Raw genomic sequence first — 22,500 nt, forward strand, 5'->3', positions numbered from 1 at the left:
GAACGAACGAACGAACGAACGAACGAACGAACGAACGAACGAACGAACGGACGATGTGCGTTAACCACCACGGTCTCTTCGTTACTACCGTGTCTTTCGGTATGCCTCTCTGATGACTTTCGAATATATATCTTCGTTTTTCAACATTCGTTCCTTCCTTTTGTTTTCGTTTCTGTTTTCTTTCGTTTCTTTTATTTCTTATACTTCTTCTTCTCTCCTCGTTTACATCTTCTAGCAGAAGGGACACTTTTTGCATGACTCGATAGCGATCATAAGTTTTGACGTTATGTAATACGTATACCTATACCTACTCGTACTATACATATATTTTACTCTCTCCGTTTATCTCTCTTTTTTTCTATTTTCGTAGTAGAGGCGAATATTAGCTGGCATGAGTATCTTTTAATCCCTATTGGATCCGGGGCCAAAGTAATTAGCGTATCGACGCCGCATGCGTAGATAGAAAGAGAAAGGGAGAGAGAAAGACATCAGCGATCTTTATATTTCGTCTTACTTTTATAATTTTTTTCCTTTCAACAAGAATATATTCTTTTTTTCGTTCCAACGAAAATAAGTTATTGTTATTGTTGGTAAAAATTTTCGAGTCGTTTGAAACGCGAGAATAATTAACGATTTGCGACCGCGAAATCTCTCTAATAGAAAACTTTGTGTACATTCTCGAGAGTTATTGAAAAAGTCTAAGGGAAAGTTTTCGCGTAATTTGGTAAGCACAAAGCACGGAGCACGGAGCACGAAGCACGATGCACGCTACACGAAAGCGAAGCACAGAATGGCGTTTCTCGTTGGTACGTTTGTTGAGTCTGTCTATCTTCCGCACCGCTACCGCATGACGCGTAGAGAGCAAGAGGGAATGGTATTAGAGCTAGCGAGAGTGAGCTTTTCTTCCTCCGCTTCTCCATATATACACTTTAAATAAATGTATATATATACACCCGTTAATATGTATATATATATACACTCTCTACTTATCTTCTTAAGCGCAAACTTGACGCCACCACCAAAAAGTCCTCGATGCTCCGCTAATGTCGCTGCAGCAGCAATCCCTTCTTGCAATATTCAGTCGCCATCGCTGTGCCGTAATATATCCGTTATACTCTTTCACTCCCTTCGACCTTCCAAGCCCTTTCTCGACCACCCTTCGGTAATGATCGCTTAAACGTTGATTCCGATCGGGAAGTAACTTCCCGAAACGCGTGTACGAGCTCATCGATTTTATTTTAATCCTGCATCCGAAAAGCGAGTACGATCGTTCATCGAAGACATTTTTCGATGATCGCACGACGATCTTTTCTTTCTTTTCCCTTTTTTATAAGTAATACGCGTTGTCGCGTTCTTTCGATTCGTGCTTGGGTATGCGGATGCAAAAGGGCGGGGTAACCGTGCCGAAAGTACCGTTCGATAGTTTGGAATTCTCACGAACGAAGGTAGCTAATCTCCGAATGTGTGCTCCATTCACGGATCGCTTAATACGGCGATGCTCGCGGTGCAATGTGGCTGCCGGCGCGATGGAATGCCACTTTAGTGTCTGGAATGCGATGTAACGATCGTAATCACCTAAGATTCAGTTATGGAGGAATGTTTCTCGGTTCGGTATGTCTATGTATGTACGTGGATGGCTGCGAAGGTTACAACACAATGGTATTAGTCGGGCATAAATAGGTAACGAGTGCTCGACGAATTCGGCAGCTCGTCCGATGCAAGCTCGTAAAACGGTCACGCGATCTTTGCCATCTCGAATAAGAAAGGACGAGCGAACGAACGAGCGCGATAACGCGTTATTATATCGTCGTACCGTGTCGTCGAGGGAATAGGAAAGGGATAGATAACGCGATTCGCAAAAGAGATTTGCATCGTCAACTCTACGGGATTACGGATGACACTTTTTGCGTTTTATTTTCATATCCTTTTTTGGCTAGCTCGTTATCAGAGAATTTCATCGAATCCGAAATAATTTGCATAAATATTTCTAGAAAGCGCTCTTAAATTACTATCGAAATGAATTTTTGCCCAATCGATTTGCAATATCAAAGAGCACCGTTCGATCAGCGATCGTACCGTCGTCAATGCTCGATAGTCGTCAAGGAATTTTCTTAATATCGAAAGCACTCTGACGCGATCCGACGATAGCTAGCGTTGATCTCTATAAAGAATTCTATATCGTCGACGAAGAACTCGTAAAGTTCTTCGGCTCGCGTGAGGGTGTACCGAACGAGTTTGCTTTCGAATTTCACGAGCCCTCCTCGATCCAGTGGCCACCCATAGCCGCTAAAACCCCCGTCCTCGATTCCACCAAGCCACCCCTTCGATTTACGAACCCACTCGACATAAATCCTACATGTTTAATATTGTATGTTAGAGCGAAGATATTTGTGTTCTTGTTCTCCCGGCAGTTGGATACACAATGCGCGATATTCGGTACAAATGGAACGCCGGCCTACTGTCGGTCGGCATCTCGAACGAGGTGGAACTACCGCAGTTTCGCGTGCTCGGTCACAGGCAACGACAGACAACAATACACCTATCGACAGGTAGATATCCTCCTCTCTTCTGAAACTACTCGTCCAAAGGCTCGATGCAGATTTGAAAAAAAAAAAGAAAAGGAAACGAGTATTTCCTAAAAGTATTCACACGCGCTGTACACCACCGTTGAACCTTGTCGTCCAAATATTATTATCTCTAAACTATTTTAATCATTATTATATTATTGCTATCGTTCTCGCCTTTGTTCTATCGAAGAAACTTTTTTTTCCTTCGCAATTTCGTTTACCCGCACAAAATTTGCACCCTCACATGATCAAGTCTTACCGAATCTCTCATCGCCACGCAACGACGAGGCATGCGGACACGACGACGTCGATCGAGTCGCGCTAGTCCGTAATCCGAGAGTAACAGGCCTAATCGAATCGACGGATATCCGGACAGCTCCGAGACATTTCTCGTGCCGAAGAGAGAGACAGAGAGAGAGAGAGAGAGAGAGAGGGAGCAAGAGAAAAAGATAGAGCGAACGAATTCGAACATTGTTGTACTTTCTACGAACAATGGACATTGCAGTTCGAATCGCTGTCGCGTTCGCAAAGAATCTCCAAATTTCCGACGCACGATCGCACTCGGAGCACGGTCCGTGATATCTCACGTAAGGACTCGATCGAGACGCAGGATAGGAAGGGAACGCGCGTGTACGTGTATGTGTGCTTTTTTCTTGAGACAAGGAAAAAGGTGAGAATGGACTAAAAAATAGAAAAGAGGACGGATAGATAGTTGACAACTTAGACCGTTTAGATGACTAGATAGTTAGAGAATGCGAATGTGTGTGTAGAGTACGGGCGCGCGCGCGTGCGTGCGTGCGTACGTGCATACGTGCGAGCGAACGGACGTGCGGGTAAGTGTGCGCGTGTGTGAGAGAGAAAGAGAGACAGAGAGAGAGAGACAGAGAGAATGAGAGAGAGAGAGAGAGAGAGAGAGTACAGAATCACGAGGTTTGCGGGGGTGCGAGGTAAGTGGAGGCCCCCTCGGAGCTTGGCGCGTGAAATGCGTGAGGGCTTCCGCGAGGTACGTACCAACCGCGGGGGGTCTCTCTATTTTTTCAGTCGGATACACGATGAGGGACATCCGGTACAAGTGGAACGAGGGTGCTAACAGCGTCGGTGTCAGCAACGAGGTCTCCCTCCCACAGTTCAAGGTCCTCGGGCATCGGCAACGAGCAATGGAGATTAGTCTTACCACCGGTAACGTATGAACACAACCCCCGCCCCCGCCACCCACCCAATCAAAAATCTTCTAATCGAGCAGACTCGCTGCAAGCTATCCACAGAAAATAAAAGAAAAAGAAAAGATAAGGATAAGCGAGAGCCCAAAAAAATATACGAGATTTGTACCCATCTATGAGAGAATCGATACGACCTCCTTTTTAACGGTTTGGGTAAGGTGGAGAAACACGTGAGCGCTATCCGATGTCCGCAGCAGCCGCGATTACCGCCATTCATGCTACTGTGTAGTACGTGCATATTTCTGTCTTGTCTGTCTATTGTATTGTGAATTTTGTAATAACTCTTTTTTTGCACCACCACCAACGATACAGCCGTCGTTCGATCGATCGATCGATCTCTCTCTCTTCCTCGCGCGATCTCGTCTTCGTTGATATCTCGAGGAGGAATGTAGGATGCGACGATCTTCTCTTCTTATACTTTTACGATACATCGTCGTTCCTCTCGCGCCATCGTTCGAAACTCAAAAAGATGAATCGTTCCCGGCCAAGGAACGCTTTCCCTTTTTTTCCTTTTTCTCGTTTCCGTTTTCGCGTCGCGCGACTTCGTATGCATTCCCCGCGTTTTCACTTTTTCTTTCCTTTTTGAAACGACCAAAAGGGAGAGGGAAGAAACGCGGCTCGACGATGACACATTTCTACGCGAAGTCGCGTACCTCGCTAATGTTCCTGACTTCTAGCGTCGACGCAAGAAAAACGGAGGGAGATAAAAGAGAAAAAAATTGGGAAGCGTACCACAGGATGGTGTTGCGACGTTTGCGAAAATACAGAGAGAGAGAGAGAGAGAGAGAGAGAGAGAGAGAGAGAGAGAGAGAGAGAGAGAGAGAGAGAGAGAGAGAGAGAGAGAGAGAGAGAGAGAGATAGAAAGAAAAGAGAATAGAAGTAGGAGAAGAGGGAGACCAAGAGGAAGAGAGAGAGACCGACGAGAACAGTGAAAAGGAAGGACAGAGAGAAAGAGAGAGAGAAAGATGAGAGAGAGAGAGAAAGAGAGAGAGAGAGAGAGAGAGAGAGAGCGAGAGAGAGAAAGAAAGAAAGCAAGAGAGAGAGACATTAACGACGCCTCTCCGTCCCCCTGTCCTGACCTTCGATCTTTTATCGCAGGAAATTACTCGCGGCTGGCCTGCGAGATCCAGTTCGTACGATCGATGGGCTACTACCTGATCCAGATCTACATACCCTCCGGGTTGATCGTCATAATATCGTGGGTGAGCTTTTGGCTAAACCGAAACGCGACCCCCGCTCGGGTGGCCCTCGGAGTAACCACTGTGCTCACTATGACGACCCTAATGTCCTCGACGAACGCGGCGCTACCAAAGATCTCCTACGTCAAGTCCATCGACGTCTATCTGGGCACCTGCTTCGTCATGGTCTTTGCCTCGTTGCTCGGTGAGTGCGATCGTGTACTCTTCCATGCCTCTACGTGCTGCCAAAGAAAAGAGAAAAGAAAAGAAAAAAAACAAAAAGAAAAGAAAAAACGAAAGAAAGAAACTACTCCGTAGCCTCTACACGACGAGTCGCTCGCACGCGTCGAACAGCTCGCGATCGCGTTCGTCTCCCGAGCCACGAGACGCGTCCTTCCTCTCCTTCAGATCGTCCTCGGATCGGTGTCGACTTTTCCTCCTATCCTTTGGCGATTTGAACGGTTCGATCGGCCGCCGCCGTCGTCTCTCGTGAGAGCGAACCGAATACGAGCTCGTCCGATCAAAATATCACGTTAACTCCGATCTATGAGAAACGCGATGCGACCGAGCCCGACGAATTATCCTCCCGCTCTTCTTCTCCTCGCCTTCGTCCTCGCCCGACGAAGACACACATTAAAATCGAAAGCTCCGAGGCAGGTACACGAGAGTCTCTCGAATGGTGACGATAACGCGTTACCTTCCCTCCCTTTATTTCCACGGCTTCTTTGTCTTCGCAGAATACGCCACGGTGGGTTACATGGCAAAGCGGATTCAAATGCGGAAGAACCGCTTCCAGAAGATAGCGGAAAGCATGAAAGCGGCGAGGGAAAATCCAGGACCACCGGGTGTACCCGGTGATCATGGTGATCACGCGCCTAAGCAAACTGTGAGTAACGTCGACCGAAGTCTCTCTCACCCTTCTTCTTCTACTTCTTCTTCTTCTTCTTCTTCTTCTTCTACTTCTTCTTCTTCTTCTTCTTCTTCTTTTTCTTCTTCTTCTTCTTCTTCTTCTTCTTCTTCTTCTTCTTCTTCTTCTTCTTCTTCTTCTTCTTCTTCATCATATTTCTTCGTCCGAACGCAAAGTTCTTGGCATTTTAACAACGGCACACTCGGATTCGCACCTACGACTCGTTTGCTACTTTTGGAAAAGGGGGAAAAGATTTAGATGTTAACGAGTTGCCAATTACTCTCGATTATCAGCGAGAAAGAATATAGATAAAAGAAGATTGGCAAGGCGTTAATATAAGAGAAATCCGTAAGAATCGAATGGTTGCGAGTGTCTGCACGAAAATTGCATGCCTCCTTCGCCGATAACTCATCGATCCCAATCACGAGTTATGAATGGACTACGTTAGAGGTCGAAAAAAAAAAGCTGCGGAAAGTTTGAAACGCGAATTCTCGTAAAGGCCTCGTAGAGAAAGGAGTAAGTACGTAATCAAAGGACTTTATGGTGAGATGCGATAGAGTTCTCGCGGTAGAAAAACAAATAAGGGAAAGAGGAGGGAGAAGAGGGTAAAGGAAAAAAGGAAAACAAGAAAATGTCGTTCTTTCGACGTTAGGAGCGTGCCCGGGGAAAGGTCAAAAGCTAAAAGGTTTTCACGAAATGAATTCCCATCCGGGTAGGCGAGCGCGCGCGCTCGCACGGGACTACCACATCGGACCCTCCTCCCGTACAGGGATGAGCGAGCAATGCACTATAAATTTTCTTTTAATCTCGCGGATTGTAGAACGAGAATGGAAAATATTAAAGGGAGCCTCGAGAAGGAGGGTCGTGAACACGGCCGGGCCGGCTCTAGGACGCTCGTAAAACGCGTCATCGGAATCGAATGCTTTAATTAAACCTTCCACCGTATTCGTTATTTCGAGTTTGCCTAGTCTTTCTACGAGCGTAGATAGTATCCCAAAGATAACGAAACCCTTGTCCCCTGTGTACGATATCTTAGATTTATCCCATCGAGCTAATTTCCACTCGCGCTACGCGTCAATGGGAGATGCACCGTACGTAGAAGACGTAGTGTCCTCGATGTCGCATGCCAATCTGACAAAGTAAGGGGTAATCCTTGACAAAGGACGCCCCAAATCGAACTGCCGTGTCTCTTGTAAGTGGTCCCGTGTTGTCCAGGAGGTGCGGTTCAAGGTGCACGACCCGAAGGCACACAGCAAAGGTGGCACGCTCGAAAACACCATTAATGGTCGGGCCGACGAGGAAGCGGCGCCTGCACCACAACATCTCATTCATCCTGGCAAAGATATTAGCAAACTATATGGTACGCTTCATTCAACCTTATATTACGACAAGGATTATCGCACTTCATTTTTTAACTGTTTTTTTGTAATCCTCCGTGATGAAATATCTTTTGTCCTTTCTTCCCCTTTCAGGAGTTTAAATGTCGCCTATTTAATTTCCAGTAACGACGACAGCAACATAAAAGCTAAAGAATCGTCTAATCTTTCGATGCGATTTCTATTTCAGAGAATGGATCGTAACTCTTATCGCGTTATAAAAAACATAAAATTTAATTAAGCTTGTTGCACCTGCCGGAGATTCGAAAAATCTGAAGAAAAGCTATCCTTCATTTTTTTTTTTTCTTAACAGGCATTACGCCATCAGACATCGACAAGTATTCCCGCATCGTATTCCCGGTGTGCTTCGTTTGCTTCAACCTGATGTACTGGGTCATTTACCTGCATATTAGTGACGTAGTCGCGGACGACCTGGTGCTGTTGAAGGAGGCGAAGTAGAGCACGGGGACATCGGCTGCTGTATCGCGGCTCGTAGCGACGAAAGAACGGATGAAGAGGAAAAGAAAGATGAAGGAAACTCGCACGATAGGACGAGCACGGAAGGACGAAAGCGAAATAAAAAAAACGTGCTCGAACGAGTGCGAGTTCGTCAACGGCCATTTCCTCTCGTACTGGTACGAAATCCAGAATCCGTTCTCGTCGCATCGAATCGGCGTTACTTATTCGAACTCTTCCTTAATTCGAACTATTCGAAACGCACGACGCGCATACGTGAAAAACGCGCTTATTTATATCGCGATGATATACATTAACGATAACGAAAACGAAAGTGGTGCAAACGAGAAAATTGCTCGAGGATGAAGAAGATTAACAAAAAAGAAAGAAGAAATTCAATATAAAAAAGGGACGATCTTTCGAGCAAGTGAAACGCGTTATAGCGCATCATTAACATACCTTAAACATTGCCAGTTTAGGTAATTCTTTAGGTCTTAATGAGACCTTATATATATACATATATATACATGTATATATATATGTGTGTGTATATATGTATATGTATATATATGTATATATATACATATATATAACAATATATATATACATATATATATAACAAATTCGTCAATTTAGCTACTATTATAAAATAGTAAAGTTAATTAATGATAAGACAAAGAGAAAGAGAGAGACGAAAAAGCTTCAAATATCGTCGGCTCGGAGCAACGCTTCGACGTACAGAAACAACTTCGGGGAGAAAGACTAGAAGGGGAGATCGAAGATCGGAGATCAAGACATTCGAACGTCGACATCGCTGCTGGCCCTTGGAAGGAAGAATGAAGAGGTAGATACGACAAATGCATACGACACACACACACACACACACACACACACAATTATAAATATATGATATTATAAAAAGAGTTACGATGCGAGCGAGTCAACGCGAGTGTCTTTTCGCGAATACGCGAGAAAGACAAACGTTAACGGAGCGAGGGATAAAAAGGACATATATATAAATAATTAATCTCGTCGATGATCGGTCGTACAATTCGTATTTATGTTACTATACTTTATATACTTTGATCGAATTTCTACACTCAGTATTCCTTCAAATAAATCGATTTTAAGCGATCGCCTCAATCGCTTGCTTTCTCATAAAATTCGATAAAAATCGGATCGCGATTCGTACCCGACTAGATATTTTCCTTTCATCCATTTAATCATACGCAGTAAAATACAAAGAAACGAAAGAAAAAAAAAGACGAACTCGTCGGAAAAAATGCAATTCTTTTAGTCGAAACGTCTGTTTTCTACTACCCCTCGCCACACTCGGAAACTCCTGTACCTGTAGTATGTTTTCTCAGAGTTAATTAACGATGATTGTATGCCGTTCTACTTCCTTCTTTTCGACTCTTCATACATCCTTCGCTCGCCTTTTTCTACTTCGTTCGAGAGAACATACGGAGTAGCGCGTACACGCACTCACATACATTCGCGCGTATGCGCCAATGAAAAAAAGAGAGACAAACGTGGAAAGACGTGCGCACGAGGAGAGGGAAGAGAGAGAGAGAGAGAGAGAGAGTCGCCAATTCAGTAATCTACGTACACTCTTCCTCCTCTCTCTTTCTTTTTCCCTCCTGCTGTTTTCCACTTTTTCAACCCTTACACTCTTTCTATATCTCCATCTCTCTCGATCCGCAAGGGGTAGGTAGCTGGCTGCAGCCTGGGTCGTGGAAGCTTGCCATTCAGGATATCGACCAGCTGACACGCCCAGCCTTCCTCCCGGTCTTCCCCTTCGCTCCATCCCTCTCTTTCTATCCTCTCCATCTACATAACGTTCTATCCTTCTCCCTTGCTCTCTCTCTCTCTCTCTCTCTCTCTCTCTCTCTCTCTCTCTCTCTCTCTCTCTCTTTGTCTCTGTCTCTCTCTCTTTCTCTTTCTCTTCTTCAGGGCGCCACTACAGCCTCCGCAACCTTCCTCCGCGATCACCAAACAGTTCATTTACCAGACGCTCCTGCCAGTCGTGCATTTAATAAGGCATCCTTTGTTCTTGCGTACCTTACGAGAAAGAAAAAGAAAAATAAATAGAGAGAGAAAGAGAAGCGTTTTTTCTCCGTCGATATTCGATACAAAATCCGAAAAAAAAACTATCGTAAAGTGATAGTATATGATTGAAGAAATCGTTCATTACGCTGGAATCTAAATTGTTCTGTTATTAAAATTTTGTTCAATACGCGGTACGTATTAAATTGCTAGAAGGCTTAATGAAATGAATGAATCGCGACCGATCGTCGAACACGATTACGAGAAATTGTCTTCGATCTGAAAACACGCTATTTTGTTCCTTCTTTGATGATTTTCCAATGCCTTCGCCCGTCCTTACTCGCATCGTTCTCGAGATATTAATGAATTTTTGCGAATTCGTTTCTCGGACAAAAAGGATCTCGGAGTCAATAGGAAAGCAGAGCACGAGGCTTTGAACGTTGGAACGATAGAACGAGGGTTGGTAACGATCGCCTAGGTAATTAACGAGTCGGCCGAATTATCGTCGCGCGATAAGAAAAGCGGCCAAACAATCAATATATCAAGACGCGTATTACCACGGGCTGAGCACGTCGGAGAATACGAGAGGTAAGTTTACACCTCGTTAGAAAAAAACAAAAAAAAAGAAAAAAGCGAATGACAAGAGAGAGCACACACAACTCGTCTTTTATACTTTTTCTCCGCTAGCAGCGAACGCGTAAGGAAAAATCTGCGCCCGACGTGCTCCGCGCGAGTGTTCCAAGGAGAAGGGAAAAAATCGATCGATCGATTCGCCGACCAAATACAACGAGCAGAAAAGACGAAACGTATCCTTTGATCCCCCCGCGTTCGTTTCTTTCATATAACGCGTATTATAATAATAATGAAATTATATAAATATCGACACACACTTCCACGTCCGCCCCACCGGAAGCATTATATACATACAATTTATATAATCGTACACCCGCGTTATCCGCGTTATCCAGTCTTTAAGGAAGAAGAAAAAGGATTAATTAAGAGAGATAGAAACAGAGAGAGGACAATGAAAGAAAAGAGATCGAGAGGAGGAAAAGGAACCCTAGCAATATAAGTCTATACATATAACGATCTAAGATGCATTTATTCATACGTATATTTATCGCGTATGCATACATGCGTACCTCACGCGTTTCTACGCGTGTATATATATATATATATATATATATATATATATATATATGCGTATTATATATTACGTGTGCCTGTATTGTTTATTACGTTTGAGATTTTAACGGGCCATGGACGAACAAGAAGGCTATTTTTTCCATTGTCTAGAAAGTTCAAGCATCCTATTTCAAATCGTCCCGATGAGACGAGCATTTGTCGTTCCTTTCGAGAGCTCGGCCGCCTACTGTCGGACACGAGTGTCGAAATATCCCTTTGTACATGATCCTTTTTTCTATGCTGATAACAGACAACGGAGCTCACGTAAAGAACTGACGAATCTCGTCAAAGCCGGACGATATTCAAAAAAGATTAAATGGACGATATTCATGAAAAGATTAAAACGCGCGCTCGCGCACGCTTTCAATTAAACGCTCGTCATTAAAATTAAGTCGATCTTACGAGCGCTCCTTAATTAATACTTCACAGCTTTCCTTTCAACCGTCTAATTATTACAATCTCGTGGCACGAACACGATTAAACGAATTCGTAACCTTTCGGAGTTTTACTCCTATTTACATAGAAACTCGATTTCACATGAACGCTTCAACGACTGTTAACTTCAACTTTTAACGGTTAAAAGAAGATTATGAAGCAAAGTAAGAAGAATTATATCGCATTGATGGAAATTCGAAGGTTAATTATTCGTCTTTAATTAATAATCATAAAGCATACCTACCTATTTATTCGTCGATCTTCTAGTTCGCTCGTGGCCCCACCGTTTATTATGGATATTATTATTACCTTTATTGTATAGAGATAAATAAAGAAATAAATCAAATATATATAAATGTTTTAAAAAAAGAGAAAAGAAAAAGAGATCTCTGTCCTCTGGCAGGATATAAATTTATGTTATCAGCGGGAATCTATATATCGCGAATTATTATTATTCTATTCTTATCATTATCATGATTATTGACATTATTAATATATTAATATATTAATATATTATGAGAATAAAGTAATATCGTTGAAAACTCGAAGAGCAGGACGAAGGTACTGTAAACTCGAAATATATTAAAAGGGAAAAGAAAAAAGATAAGAGAACGACGAGAAGCGAGGAGATAGAAACTATTATTACTAATACAAATCGATCACCTTGTAAATACGAGTTTTATACGGAACATTGTATTCGTTCACCAAAAAAAGAGGAGCAAAAAAATTACGAGAGAGAGAGAGAGAGAAAGAGAGAGAGAGAGAGAGAGTATCTATTACAAAGTAATATATAAAATACACATATACATATTACATATACACATACCATATATATATATATATATGTATATTATATATTATATATAAGTATACACACACGCATACACACGCACACACAAAATGTAGTGCACACAAGATTGTGACTGTTCGCACGTACTTACGTAAATCAATTAAGAATAAGCAAACAAAAATGATATAAATATATAGGAAGTATAAGCAGAAAGATAATAAACCAAAAGTAAATTAGAAGAACGTTGGGGGATCAAAGTCGATACGCATGTTCACTCGTTCGTTCGTTCGTTCGTTCGTTCGTTCGTTTTTTAGTAATAGAAGAGAATAGGGGAAAGAGGAGAGGCGGATAAATTTCGAAAGGCGGTCGATCGTGGTAATCGATTTTATCCTATCGATTAATTACAGAGGCAATCGATTAGCTTAAATTACTTATCGGAAACAAATAAATAGAAGGAAAAAGAAAAAAAGAAAGTGGTGTGATAAACACGGCCGCGGCCGGCTCGGTCATCGAAATTAAAGACGAGACGGTACGAATCGCGTTAAAAACGAAAACTGCCAACTTCCTAATACAATATATGTTTTAATCAATCGCGGATACGCGACGGTATAAACGAGCAAATAGAAAAAAGTAAAAAAAAAAAAGAAAATGTGAGAAAAAATGATCCGAACGAAAGGCGCGGAAAAGACGATGTTCGTTCGAAAGAAAAGCTTGTTTTAGAGAAATTATGTTACTTTTTTTTTTTTTTTTTGCGAGAGATGTACTTATACAATACAATGGCTGGAAGGATGAAACTCGTGAAACGACTATTTACATTTCCTTTTCCTTTTTCCTTTCTCTAGAACGTAAATTCGATTAAAACGCTTTAAATTCGACAACGTATACTCTCCACGCGAGTCCAACTTCGATCTCGAATAAACGTAAGCGTGTAAACGTTCAATCGAGATCGAGGAATCGAAGCCTTTTCCGTCGCTCGTCCTGCCAGAGGAAAATACAATATATAACGAGACAAGCGTAGACAAATCGAGGGAAAAATCGGATCTCCATCCCCGAAATCCCCGCGTAAAAGAAAACAAATATTTATGAAATCGTGCGTAGCTCCGACCGAAAAGGAACGAAAGTACGACGATATTGCGCGACGAGTCGTCTCGACGAGAGTACCAAATTCTAAAACTGTAAACTTTAAATAATAACGCTGATGCATTATATTGTAGAAACGTATTCTACGATCGTAAAAAATAAGATAAAAGTGACAATGTAGGTACACAATGAACATACACACGCGGACACGAGAAACACGCATACATATACATACATGTATACACGTAAGGAGCATGCGTCTATGAAATTAAAAAAAGAAAAAAAAAGAAAAAAGAAAGAAAAAAGAGAGAAAAAGAAAAAAAAAATTGAGAAGGAAACTGAGTGTACGCACGTTTCATACGCACAACACACAAACTGATACACAACACAACGCACATTACTCGAAAAGAAACACTTGAATACCCCGTAGGTCGGGCGATTACTATCTCGAAGCGTTTATATATAATTAATTATATACCTACTTTTACTGGCACTCGGTAGATATAGGTACACCGTTAACGTATACCTATACTATCCGACTCACTTTTACGTGGCAGTAACGCCGACTTATATGACAAAGGAAAACGGGAGAGAAAGAAAAAAAAAAAGATAGACGAGAGGCGAAGAAAGTTAAATAGAAAGAATGTAAAGAGAATATGTATAACAAAAAAAAAAAAAATTTAGCGATCGAGCGAGTGAGAAAGATAGTTTAAGTAGAAAAATCGAACGACGTGCGAAAGAAAAACGCGTTGCGCTTACGCGGAAAAAGAGCGTCAAAAAAAAAGAGCGAGAATATAAATAAAATATACATAAATAAAAAAAAAAATAAATAAAAACATAGATTAGCGCGTAGACATATAGATTCGAAATAACCGAATGATCGAAGATGAAAAAATACAAGAGAAAAAGAAAGAAAGAAAGAAGGAGGAAAGATGGAGAACAAAGTCGAGAGCGAAAAGCGTGAATGAGGGTGTGCGAGCGGATACGCTATTCCGAGGAGCGCGTGCGTGCGTGTTTCTGTGCGTGACTGAGTTTTGCATGAGTGCGTGCATCCACTGTGGTCTGTATCTTAAGCGGAAGTTCCTGTTCCTCGAGATGGCGAAGAAAGAAAGAGAAAAGGAAAGCGAAAGGAATGCGGGAGAGAGAGAAAGAGAGAGAGAGAGGACAATGGCTAAAGAAAAATATAAATACGAGACCGACTCTCGTCGCGGACGAGAAGAATCAGACGCGATCGCGAATCAGGCCGAGGAAGAGCGTCTTCTTGTCCCTCCCTCCTGTCAAAATCGTATATCGGTGCGTGCCTGATCGAATATTTCGAGGAAATCGATTAGCGTCGAAGCGCCGAATACCGTAGCCTCGATTCCGAGATAGAACACGAGGAAATCACTTATTTTTCATAATTATTTCTTACCAGCGTCGGTTCTTCGAAGATCGAACGTCTTCTCGTGTTCTATTGTGGATCATCGAAAATAATGGTATTCCGCGTGTTCGCTCGATCGATATTTTCCGAAAATCGGAAAGAATATCTGTAGTACGTACGTACACACATACATACATACGTACATATGCATAACTTACGGCAGAATTCGTTTACGATTTAGTCATGCGTCATTAATATCATTTTTTTGTAATGTCCGAATAAAACGTATATCATAGTCGAAGATAAAAGTTACGCCGATAATCAATTATCGGTTCATTCGTTTAACGATAATCATTGTGTTGTATGTTGTGCGAAGTGTACAATGCAGCAAACGCGCGAACGTTATTACGAGACCTCCGATATAGTCCTCTCTTCTTTTATATTTCGAAAACCGTATTCCGTTCCGCGTCGTCTCGTCTCGGCGTCCACCGAACGCTAGATAGAATCTTTTCCTTGAAAGATCGATCTGCATTAGTGCTGCCATACGTTAGACAAGTAGTCTCGTTGGATCCCGAAGAAGTATTTTATGAGAAACGGTAGCGCCAATATCGATACATTTATTGAGAGGAACAATCTTTTGAGCATATACAAATTATTGAAAAATATATCGATATTATGATATCGATGTTAATACCTATTAATCGAGAAATATAATCAATTTAAAAATAAATTCAGTTTTTTTTTCACATTCCATTATTCCATTATTTTACAACCTTTCTTAACTCGTGCTTCTGTTTGGCGTCTCTCTGTCTTGCCTCGGTACATGATTTTCTTTTTGCTTATTATTACATTTCCGTACTTGCATATTTTTCTAAATTTCTCTTCGAGCGACTTTTCACGGTCCTACGAGATTTTCAAAAGCTACAAAGAAGATCTACTTTCGCGCGTATGCCTTCGCACTGAACAAAGTAAAAAGCATGTAAACTGGCCTTCAGCGAGTTTGCGAGCGCGACGAAAAAGAATATGTCGTAACATACATAATCGAGTCAAGGGAAGGACGAAAGACGAGACGTAAAAAGCGATGGATAACGAATGCGTCTAATGCGTGCGTCCGCGCGTGAATGTACGTGTGAATACGAGTGTATACGAGGTTTGAAGGAAACGTATGCGCGCGCGCGAGCGAGAGGAAGAGAGATATGAAGAGAGAAAATGAGAAAGAGAAGGAGACACAGCGCGTTGAGTTAACGCGCGAGGCATAAAGTACGTCGTAACTGGAACGCTTGCGTCGACTGCCAAGAAAAGAATGAAAAACTCGAGGGTTGTAAGTCGTGAGAAAAATAATAAAAGATAAGGAAAAAGAAAAGACGTGAAATGTGGGAAGAGAAGCGAAAAAGGGCAGAGGCTCTCCCAGTTACTTGCTCACTGAAATAATATTCTAAATAACGTTCGTACGCGACAAAAATCTAGATATACATTGGTATAATGCGATATTAATTTACGTACAAATAAGTATCGAGACATAAAAAAAAAAGGAAAAAGAAGAGAAGGAAAGGAGAACAAGAAAAAATAATGAATAAGCAGGCGTTGACATTGACGCGCGCACGTTACAAACGAAATCGAATAGTAGTAAAGAATTTCATGGTTTACCAAGAACAAGAAAAATACGTATATTCCTAAGATCGCTAGATAAGAACTTAGAATAATTAATATCGTTCATTTGAAACATTAACGTAAATAGTACGTCATTTTCAATGAAAGTCGTCGTAAATTAAGAGCAAGAAAGAAAAGAATTCTTTAACGATAAATACAATCGAAATTGCACTTATTTCTTGGCTCTAAATTCTTGTCAAATTCGACGGGGTAAATGAACTCGCGTTAATATCGATTTGATCGATGATCGATAGACTCACGTAAGATTTTTAATTTGTCCGTAATACCGAACCTACTTTTAACGATAATAATGTCAGTGCGAATCGAACTTATCGACGTCGATTCCTGATCCCGAATGCCTAAATCAATGCAATTTTGAAAGAGCGTAACTCGAAATCTTTAACGAAATCTCTGCCGAACGAATAAAAATAAAAAGAAATGAAATGTTCAAGGTGCGCGCGTAATTGTCCAAATCGTGCTTGCTAAGAGGAACACGAATTCTATTTATAAAAACGCTGTACATTGCGAAGGCGTATAATTTACAGCGAAATGTCTATAGGACTTGTAAGGGAACGAACGATACAAGAAATAAAGAAATATCGAGAGAGAGAGAGAGAGCGAGAGAGAGAGAGAGAGAGAGAGAGAGAGAGAGAGAGAGAGAGAGAGAGAGAGATTGAGAAAGAATGAAGAAAAACAACAAAACAAGATCGAGATCAGCAGTGGTACTTGCGTTACACGCACCGTTAAAAATGGCGACGAATACATTATTCACTGTTACATAAAAAACAAAAGAAAAGAAACAAAGTGTAACACAAAAACGTATCGTTGCATGATCGATATACCTAAAAAATTATTACTACGTGATACGTCATTATTATGTAAAGTTTTTATTGAGTGAGTAAAATTATGTTATCGATGAAGAATGCTTGCTTTTCTATCCCATTCCATACATTATTCAAGATTCCTTATTTATCTCGATCGAAAAATTTGAAATAAAAAAGAAGCTTTAACTTGTAACGCGACGAAGAAGACAGGATCGATGGTAAGTTTTTCATCGCTACATCTGCAGCCATATCAGCATTCGAAATAGATTGTATAAGTTAAATGGTCTTTATACTTGGCTGTGCGCTATAAACGAGGACGAACGAATTATTGACATTATCATTTTTCGTCGAAAGTCGTTTCCTAATTTATGTCGGTTTGTTTTCTCTTTTCAAGAAAAGCACTAAAATATGAGGAAGCGAATAAAGCGGAAGTTATGTCGTCATAAGATATATTATTTACACGTCACTACATAATATACATTATAAGATATGAAGACTCACTTATGTTCACTCGCATGTGGATCCATGAAATTACATACAGTTCACTCGTAGTATGCCGCGTAATAGTATATCGTTTAAAAAATTGCACATGATTTAAAAAAAAAAAAGCTAATGAAGTGAGATAATAATTATTGAATCGTTGATAACTAGAACGAAACGACACTTTAACAAACAACAACAACAACCAATTACAGAGGCAAAATTTGATATTTTCTTTTTTTTTTTTGCCCATTTCTAATCGAACAAGCTACGAAAACGAATACGATTAAAATATTGCAACATTTTATATCACGTAATTTGCAAGAATTGAATTTGAACCCCAACATATCTTAAAAAATCTTTCATTTCGCGTATGCAATTCGTTCTTTTAATACATCGAAGTTCATTTTTTTTATACGTACTTTGATATACACGAATAAGAAATGAAAGAAATAAAACTCCTATAACTTTATTCTATTTCATTATCTTAGCTATTCGTCATATGATATAATATCGTGTAATAATGATCAATGTAAAACATCCTTCAATATATATATGTAATATATATATATATATGTATATGTATGTATGTATATATATATACGTACATGTATATATCGTATGTATATAGATGTGTGTATGTCTGTGTCACTTTGAATCGTACGAAACACCAAGAGGATCTCTTAGGTATCTTTTTGAATGTACCCGATAATATCTAATCTAAATTCGTATAAACAATAAACATCAAGATATACATTAATGAAACAATGAACTTTTGTTCGTTCGACGAACCGAGTTTTTCTTTTACGCACTAACAAATTGAAATGGCATATATGCAAAATACGTCTAATGATATACACTTCAGGTATACATTCTTTCACATGTATACCACACACGCACACTTAGCCTTCAGTGCTCGTACGTGCACTAATATTTGGAGATTTGTACTTGACTTATCTTATGTATGACAAAATATCCGAAATTACTTTTAAGGTATGGTACGTACATATGGCTCGGATCCTACCATCGAGCCAACTCTAGGTAAATCTATCGTATATTCCACATGTATGTGTTAAATATCGCGATAAAGTCGTTAAATAATAGTCGTAAAAAGCATTACAATTCTAATTCCACAACGAATATTTTGCGATTTAAGTATATACGAACGTATAGAGTACCGATCAGTAGTGCATTCGTCGTTTTCTCGTTCAAACAGAACCAATAGCAGAACAATCGTTTCCTGTCGGTGTATAAAGGGGCCGGATGAATTTACAAAGTAGATTAGACCATATCTCCGCGCTGACGTAATTTGCTCGAATTTCCAGCGTAGATCAGTATTCTTTTTCGTTAATTTGATCGTTTAGAAGAAACGGTCACGCGTCCCTCGAAACGTCGATTAATTTCATCCGTCAATGTTCGATTCTCCTCCGTGATTGAGACGGGTTTTCCCCTTCGATCACAAACTTTCTTGTTTTTCTTTCAAAACGTTCAAAAAAGCAGCGTAATCGCCTGGTCGTCGACGTAAATACCTCAGGTACAAGGTAATCGAATAATCGCAAGTAAACGATTCCAACGGTACGCACGAGTTTGAAAAATGATCTTAATCTTGAAAATCGAAACGCGGCAATTTTAGTAAGCGACATCCCGACCGTTCTCGACCTGACATCCATAATTGTCTTTATCCTTATTCTTGTCTTTATCCGCGTCCCTTTGTTTATACAATTCTTCGCGATTGGTTACTCTTTTATCGCCTTCCGTCGTTGTCATTGTCGTCGACGTCATGGTCGTCGTCGATGTTTTCATTGATGTATCATCATTTTTACTTAAAGTATCGTTAGAGTGGGACTTGTCGAGAAGCGAGCTGAATTCACCAAACTTCAAAAAGTCTTGCACAACCGACTGTTCCGTATTCACCTGAAAAATCATCAAAGATTTTCAATCGAGTCGAGCGAATAAGGACAATTACCTTACTTCGATACTCTTATCGAAGTTATCATCGTTCAAACCTTCCTCGGTCTTCCACGTTTCCCTTTCACCGGTACGGTTGGAGTCGACGCCGCGGTTAAATTAGTCTTTCTCTTGGAAGATTGCAAATGCGAATCGAGATGTTGTTTTAACTTGTCTTGTCTCGCAAACATTCTCGGACATATGTTACACGCGAACGGTCTTTCGCCTGTATGAACTCTTCTATGTCTGGCCAAGTGAGACGCTCTGGTGAATGCCAAAATACAAAGGTCGCAAGAGAAGGGTTTATATTGGGCTCTGTCAGTCTTCAACGAGCTCTTCATTTCCCCCCTTGTTTCGTTTACAGCACCTCTTTTCGCTATCATTTCAGCTTTCCTCTTCACACCTATTCTCAGCGTGTCTTCTGGACTCTTTGGTGACATCTTCGAGGAGAAAAGAAAGAGTTTAATGAAAAGATTAAAATCGATATCGACGATTTACGCACCATGCTTTCCTCCCGTTCTCTCATATCATCGTTCATTTGAATGTCAGGTACCGTCGGATCCACGGAACCGTTGTTAAACGACTTGATCGTACTACTCGTATCCTCGTAGGGCCATTCCCTGTCAGATTCCTCTCTTAAAGAGGAACGATCCTTCGGCTTGATATCCAATGGATCGCTGTTCCTTGTTATCCGACCTACCGACACTCTCTTTTGTCCCTTGTATCTGGTCTCCCGCTTGTACATGGGTGGTGGTATGCGCTTCTAGACAAAGATCAACAAACGGTACATTAAACGGTCGAAGAGCGATCGAATCAACTGCGAAAGAAGAAACGGACGGTTTTCGATCTTTCGGAAAGGATAATATTAAGAATAACGAGAGTACTAAGGTTTCGAGCGGACAAGAAAAAGGCCGTACGATTTGCGTCCCGGATGATCGCAACGGCTCGTCGAACGGATCCTCGTGACCGTCCATTACCATCGGATCGTCCTCGACCTCGATCTCCTCGACCTTGATAGTATCCTCCAACGACTCGATCGACGATTGCTTCGGTAGGAAAGGTATGACCGAAGGTTCCTTTATGTACTCGGTGGTGTGAACCCTCGTCTCGATGTGACATCGTGGAGTTCTCGCGTCTAGCCTGGTATAGGAGCTTCGACCGTTATCCTGATTTCTCTGATCTCCCGAGAGCCCACGAATCTCCAAGTCCGTTGCAGTCTTTATCAACGAGGGTAAATGTTCCTCGGCTACGTCGATCGAGCCACGATACATAAAGTCTAGGAGACACTCCATTTCTTCCACCGCAACGCCTGCGAATAAATTTAAATAATTACCTAAAAGCCTTAAGACAAATCTTATCGGACACGCGAACGTAAATCATAAATAATAAATCATCGGTCAATGAGAAAAGATTAATCGACTTTGTTCGCGCGTTTATCATCCTTTCATTGAATCGCTTCGTTATGAGAAAGTGCAATTCATTTCTAGAGAAATAGCGAACCTTGATAAGGAAAGAGCCTTTTAGTAGATACAAATCCAATTTCAATGATAAATCGAGTAGCACGAAAGTAGAGTAAACGATTGTTACAGGATAGTAGTATTGCATATATAGATCTGCTGGTTCAATTGTAGCCAGCTATATTATTCAATTCAAGCGGCACATGCTATGTATTGTTCGCGTATGCGCGCGCGTTAATATACGTCCAGATTTTGCTTATCGTGCTTACGATAACAGAGGCCTCGCGACGTGAAATTCATTTGCATAATGAATTTACGTTGACCTTCTGCTTTAACGAAATGAAGAGAAGCGATTTTATTAGAGGCTCGAACGTCGATTAAACTTCAGCGTATCCGTGTTATTAATTAAAAGAGACAAAATTGTTAACGGCGTTATCGATCATTTACCTACTTAAGAAAAGAAATTTGTTTTCATCGACGCGAAAAGTAGTCACGACGCCGTCGAAAACTAATCGGACAGACAGGAATTTTATCGTATGGCTTGATAAAAGCCGAGATCCAAAAAAAAAAAAAGAAGAAAGAAAAAATATTATATTATCTGTATGTCTTGACGAATGAAAAGTAAATATATGTCACCTGCCTTTGAGTATAAGTATGGGCTGTTCGCCGTAATGCTCCTTGAATACTCTTTCGAAGTAAGGACTGCATGCTGCCAGAACCAACCTATGTGCCCTCAGCATGCCTCCCTGACAAGCTAAGGTCGCGTCCGTGAGGGAGCCACTTTTGTAAAGTCCCTCGAACAAACCTGACAAGTTTGCGAGGTGATTGTTCCAAGTGAGATTGAACGTTTTCTCGCCCATTATTCTAGCAGACTGTAATCCCTGAAACGCCAAGAATTCTCGATTAGTCATCATCGCGCGATCAGAACTCAATAATTTAAGAGCAGCAACAAAAAGGAAAATATCTAATTATAAGATAAAAAGTCATATGTCTCGTCTTTACGTAAGCATGGAAAACGCATTATATAAGGCGTGCTTACGATGAAATAAAACGATTCTACGACGTGGAATCTTTACGCTCGATCGATCGACGATACGAAGGAAAGTCACCGTCGAACAACGACTTGTTTTCCATGTTCGTATACCTACTAACACGTACGTATCATGACTCGTTGAACATGATCGAGTCAAAGGAGAGATTATTATTCGTGAGATGCATAAAAAAAAGGAAAAGAGGCTCTTTGTCAATAACTCCAAGAACTAAAATATGGACGCGTTACGTGCACGTGTACACATATCTACGAATATATATATGTATATATATATATACGTATACACGTGCATACGTACATGTGTATGTTGTGCGTGTGTAGTACGTTGTACACACCGTATATAATACGTTTGAGATAACAAAGAGCCTCTTGTAATAATAGTTACATCATCATTGAAACAACCACGAAACGACCATCACGTTAACATCGTTGCAGTTTTAATTGACGCGTTGCACACGGAAAAAACATTCCGATCCTCGTCTACCGATCGT

The 22,500-nt window shown here is 40.9% G+C and overlaps 2 protein-coding genes across 31 annotated transcripts in view; one reads left to right on the forward strand and one right to left on the reverse strand.

The window, feature by feature from the left end:
- The window catches only part of LOC122634894 (gamma-aminobutyric acid receptor subunit beta), a 63,217-nt gene extending 46,047 nt beyond the window's left edge, over nt 1-17,170 (forward strand). For 5 of the 20 annotated variants that reach the window (XM_043824358.1, XM_043824351.1, XM_043824355.1 and 2 more), the window contains 7 exons: nt 2,412-2,549; nt 3,609-3,746; nt 4,886-5,170; nt 5,703-5,851; nt 7,070-7,232; nt 7,562-8,548; nt 10,148-17,170. In XM_043824358.1, coding sequence (XP_043680293.1) covers nt 2,412-2,549; nt 3,609-3,746; nt 4,886-5,170; nt 5,703-5,851; nt 7,070-7,232; nt 7,562-7,707 — 1,019 coding nt within the window. In that variant the 3' untranslated portion in view covers nt 7,708-8,548; nt 10,148-17,170. The remainder of the gene's footprint in view (nt 1-2,411; nt 2,550-3,608; nt 3,747-4,885; nt 5,171-5,702; nt 5,852-7,069; nt 7,233-7,561; nt 8,549-10,147) is intronic. The other 15 variants (XM_043824361.1, XM_043824362.1, XM_043824359.1 and 12 more) reach the window with 11 other exon arrangements.
- A 336-nt stretch (nt 17,171-17,506) lies between these two features.
- Nucleotides 17,507-22,500, reverse strand: part of LOC122634896 (zinc finger and BTB domain-containing protein 14-like) — an 8,377-nt gene continuing 3,383 nt past the window's right edge. For 10 of the 11 annotated variants that reach the window (XM_043824380.1, XM_043824382.1, XM_043824379.1 and 7 more), the window contains 5 exons: nt 21,599-21,839; nt 20,419-20,810; nt 20,004-20,264; nt 19,561-19,941; nt 17,507-19,468 (listed from right to left, as the gene is read on the reverse strand). In XM_043824380.1, the coding sequence (XP_043680315.1) occupies nt 19,184-19,468; nt 19,561-19,941; nt 20,004-20,264; nt 20,419-20,810; nt 21,599-21,839 (1,560 nt within the window). In that variant the 3' untranslated portion in view covers nt 17,507-19,183. Of the gene's footprint in view, nt 19,469-19,525; nt 19,942-20,003; nt 20,265-20,418; nt 20,811-21,598; nt 21,840-22,500 lie in introns of all 11 variants that reach the window. The other variant, XM_043824383.1, reaches the window with a different exon arrangement.

This window comes from Vespula pensylvanica, chromosome 16 (assembly GCF_014466175.1).
Source record: "Vespula pensylvanica isolate Volc-1 chromosome 16, ASM1446617v1, whole genome shotgun sequence".
In the NCBI taxonomy this organism is placed as follows: domain Eukaryota; kingdom Metazoa; phylum Arthropoda; class Insecta; order Hymenoptera; family Vespidae; genus Vespula; species Vespula pensylvanica.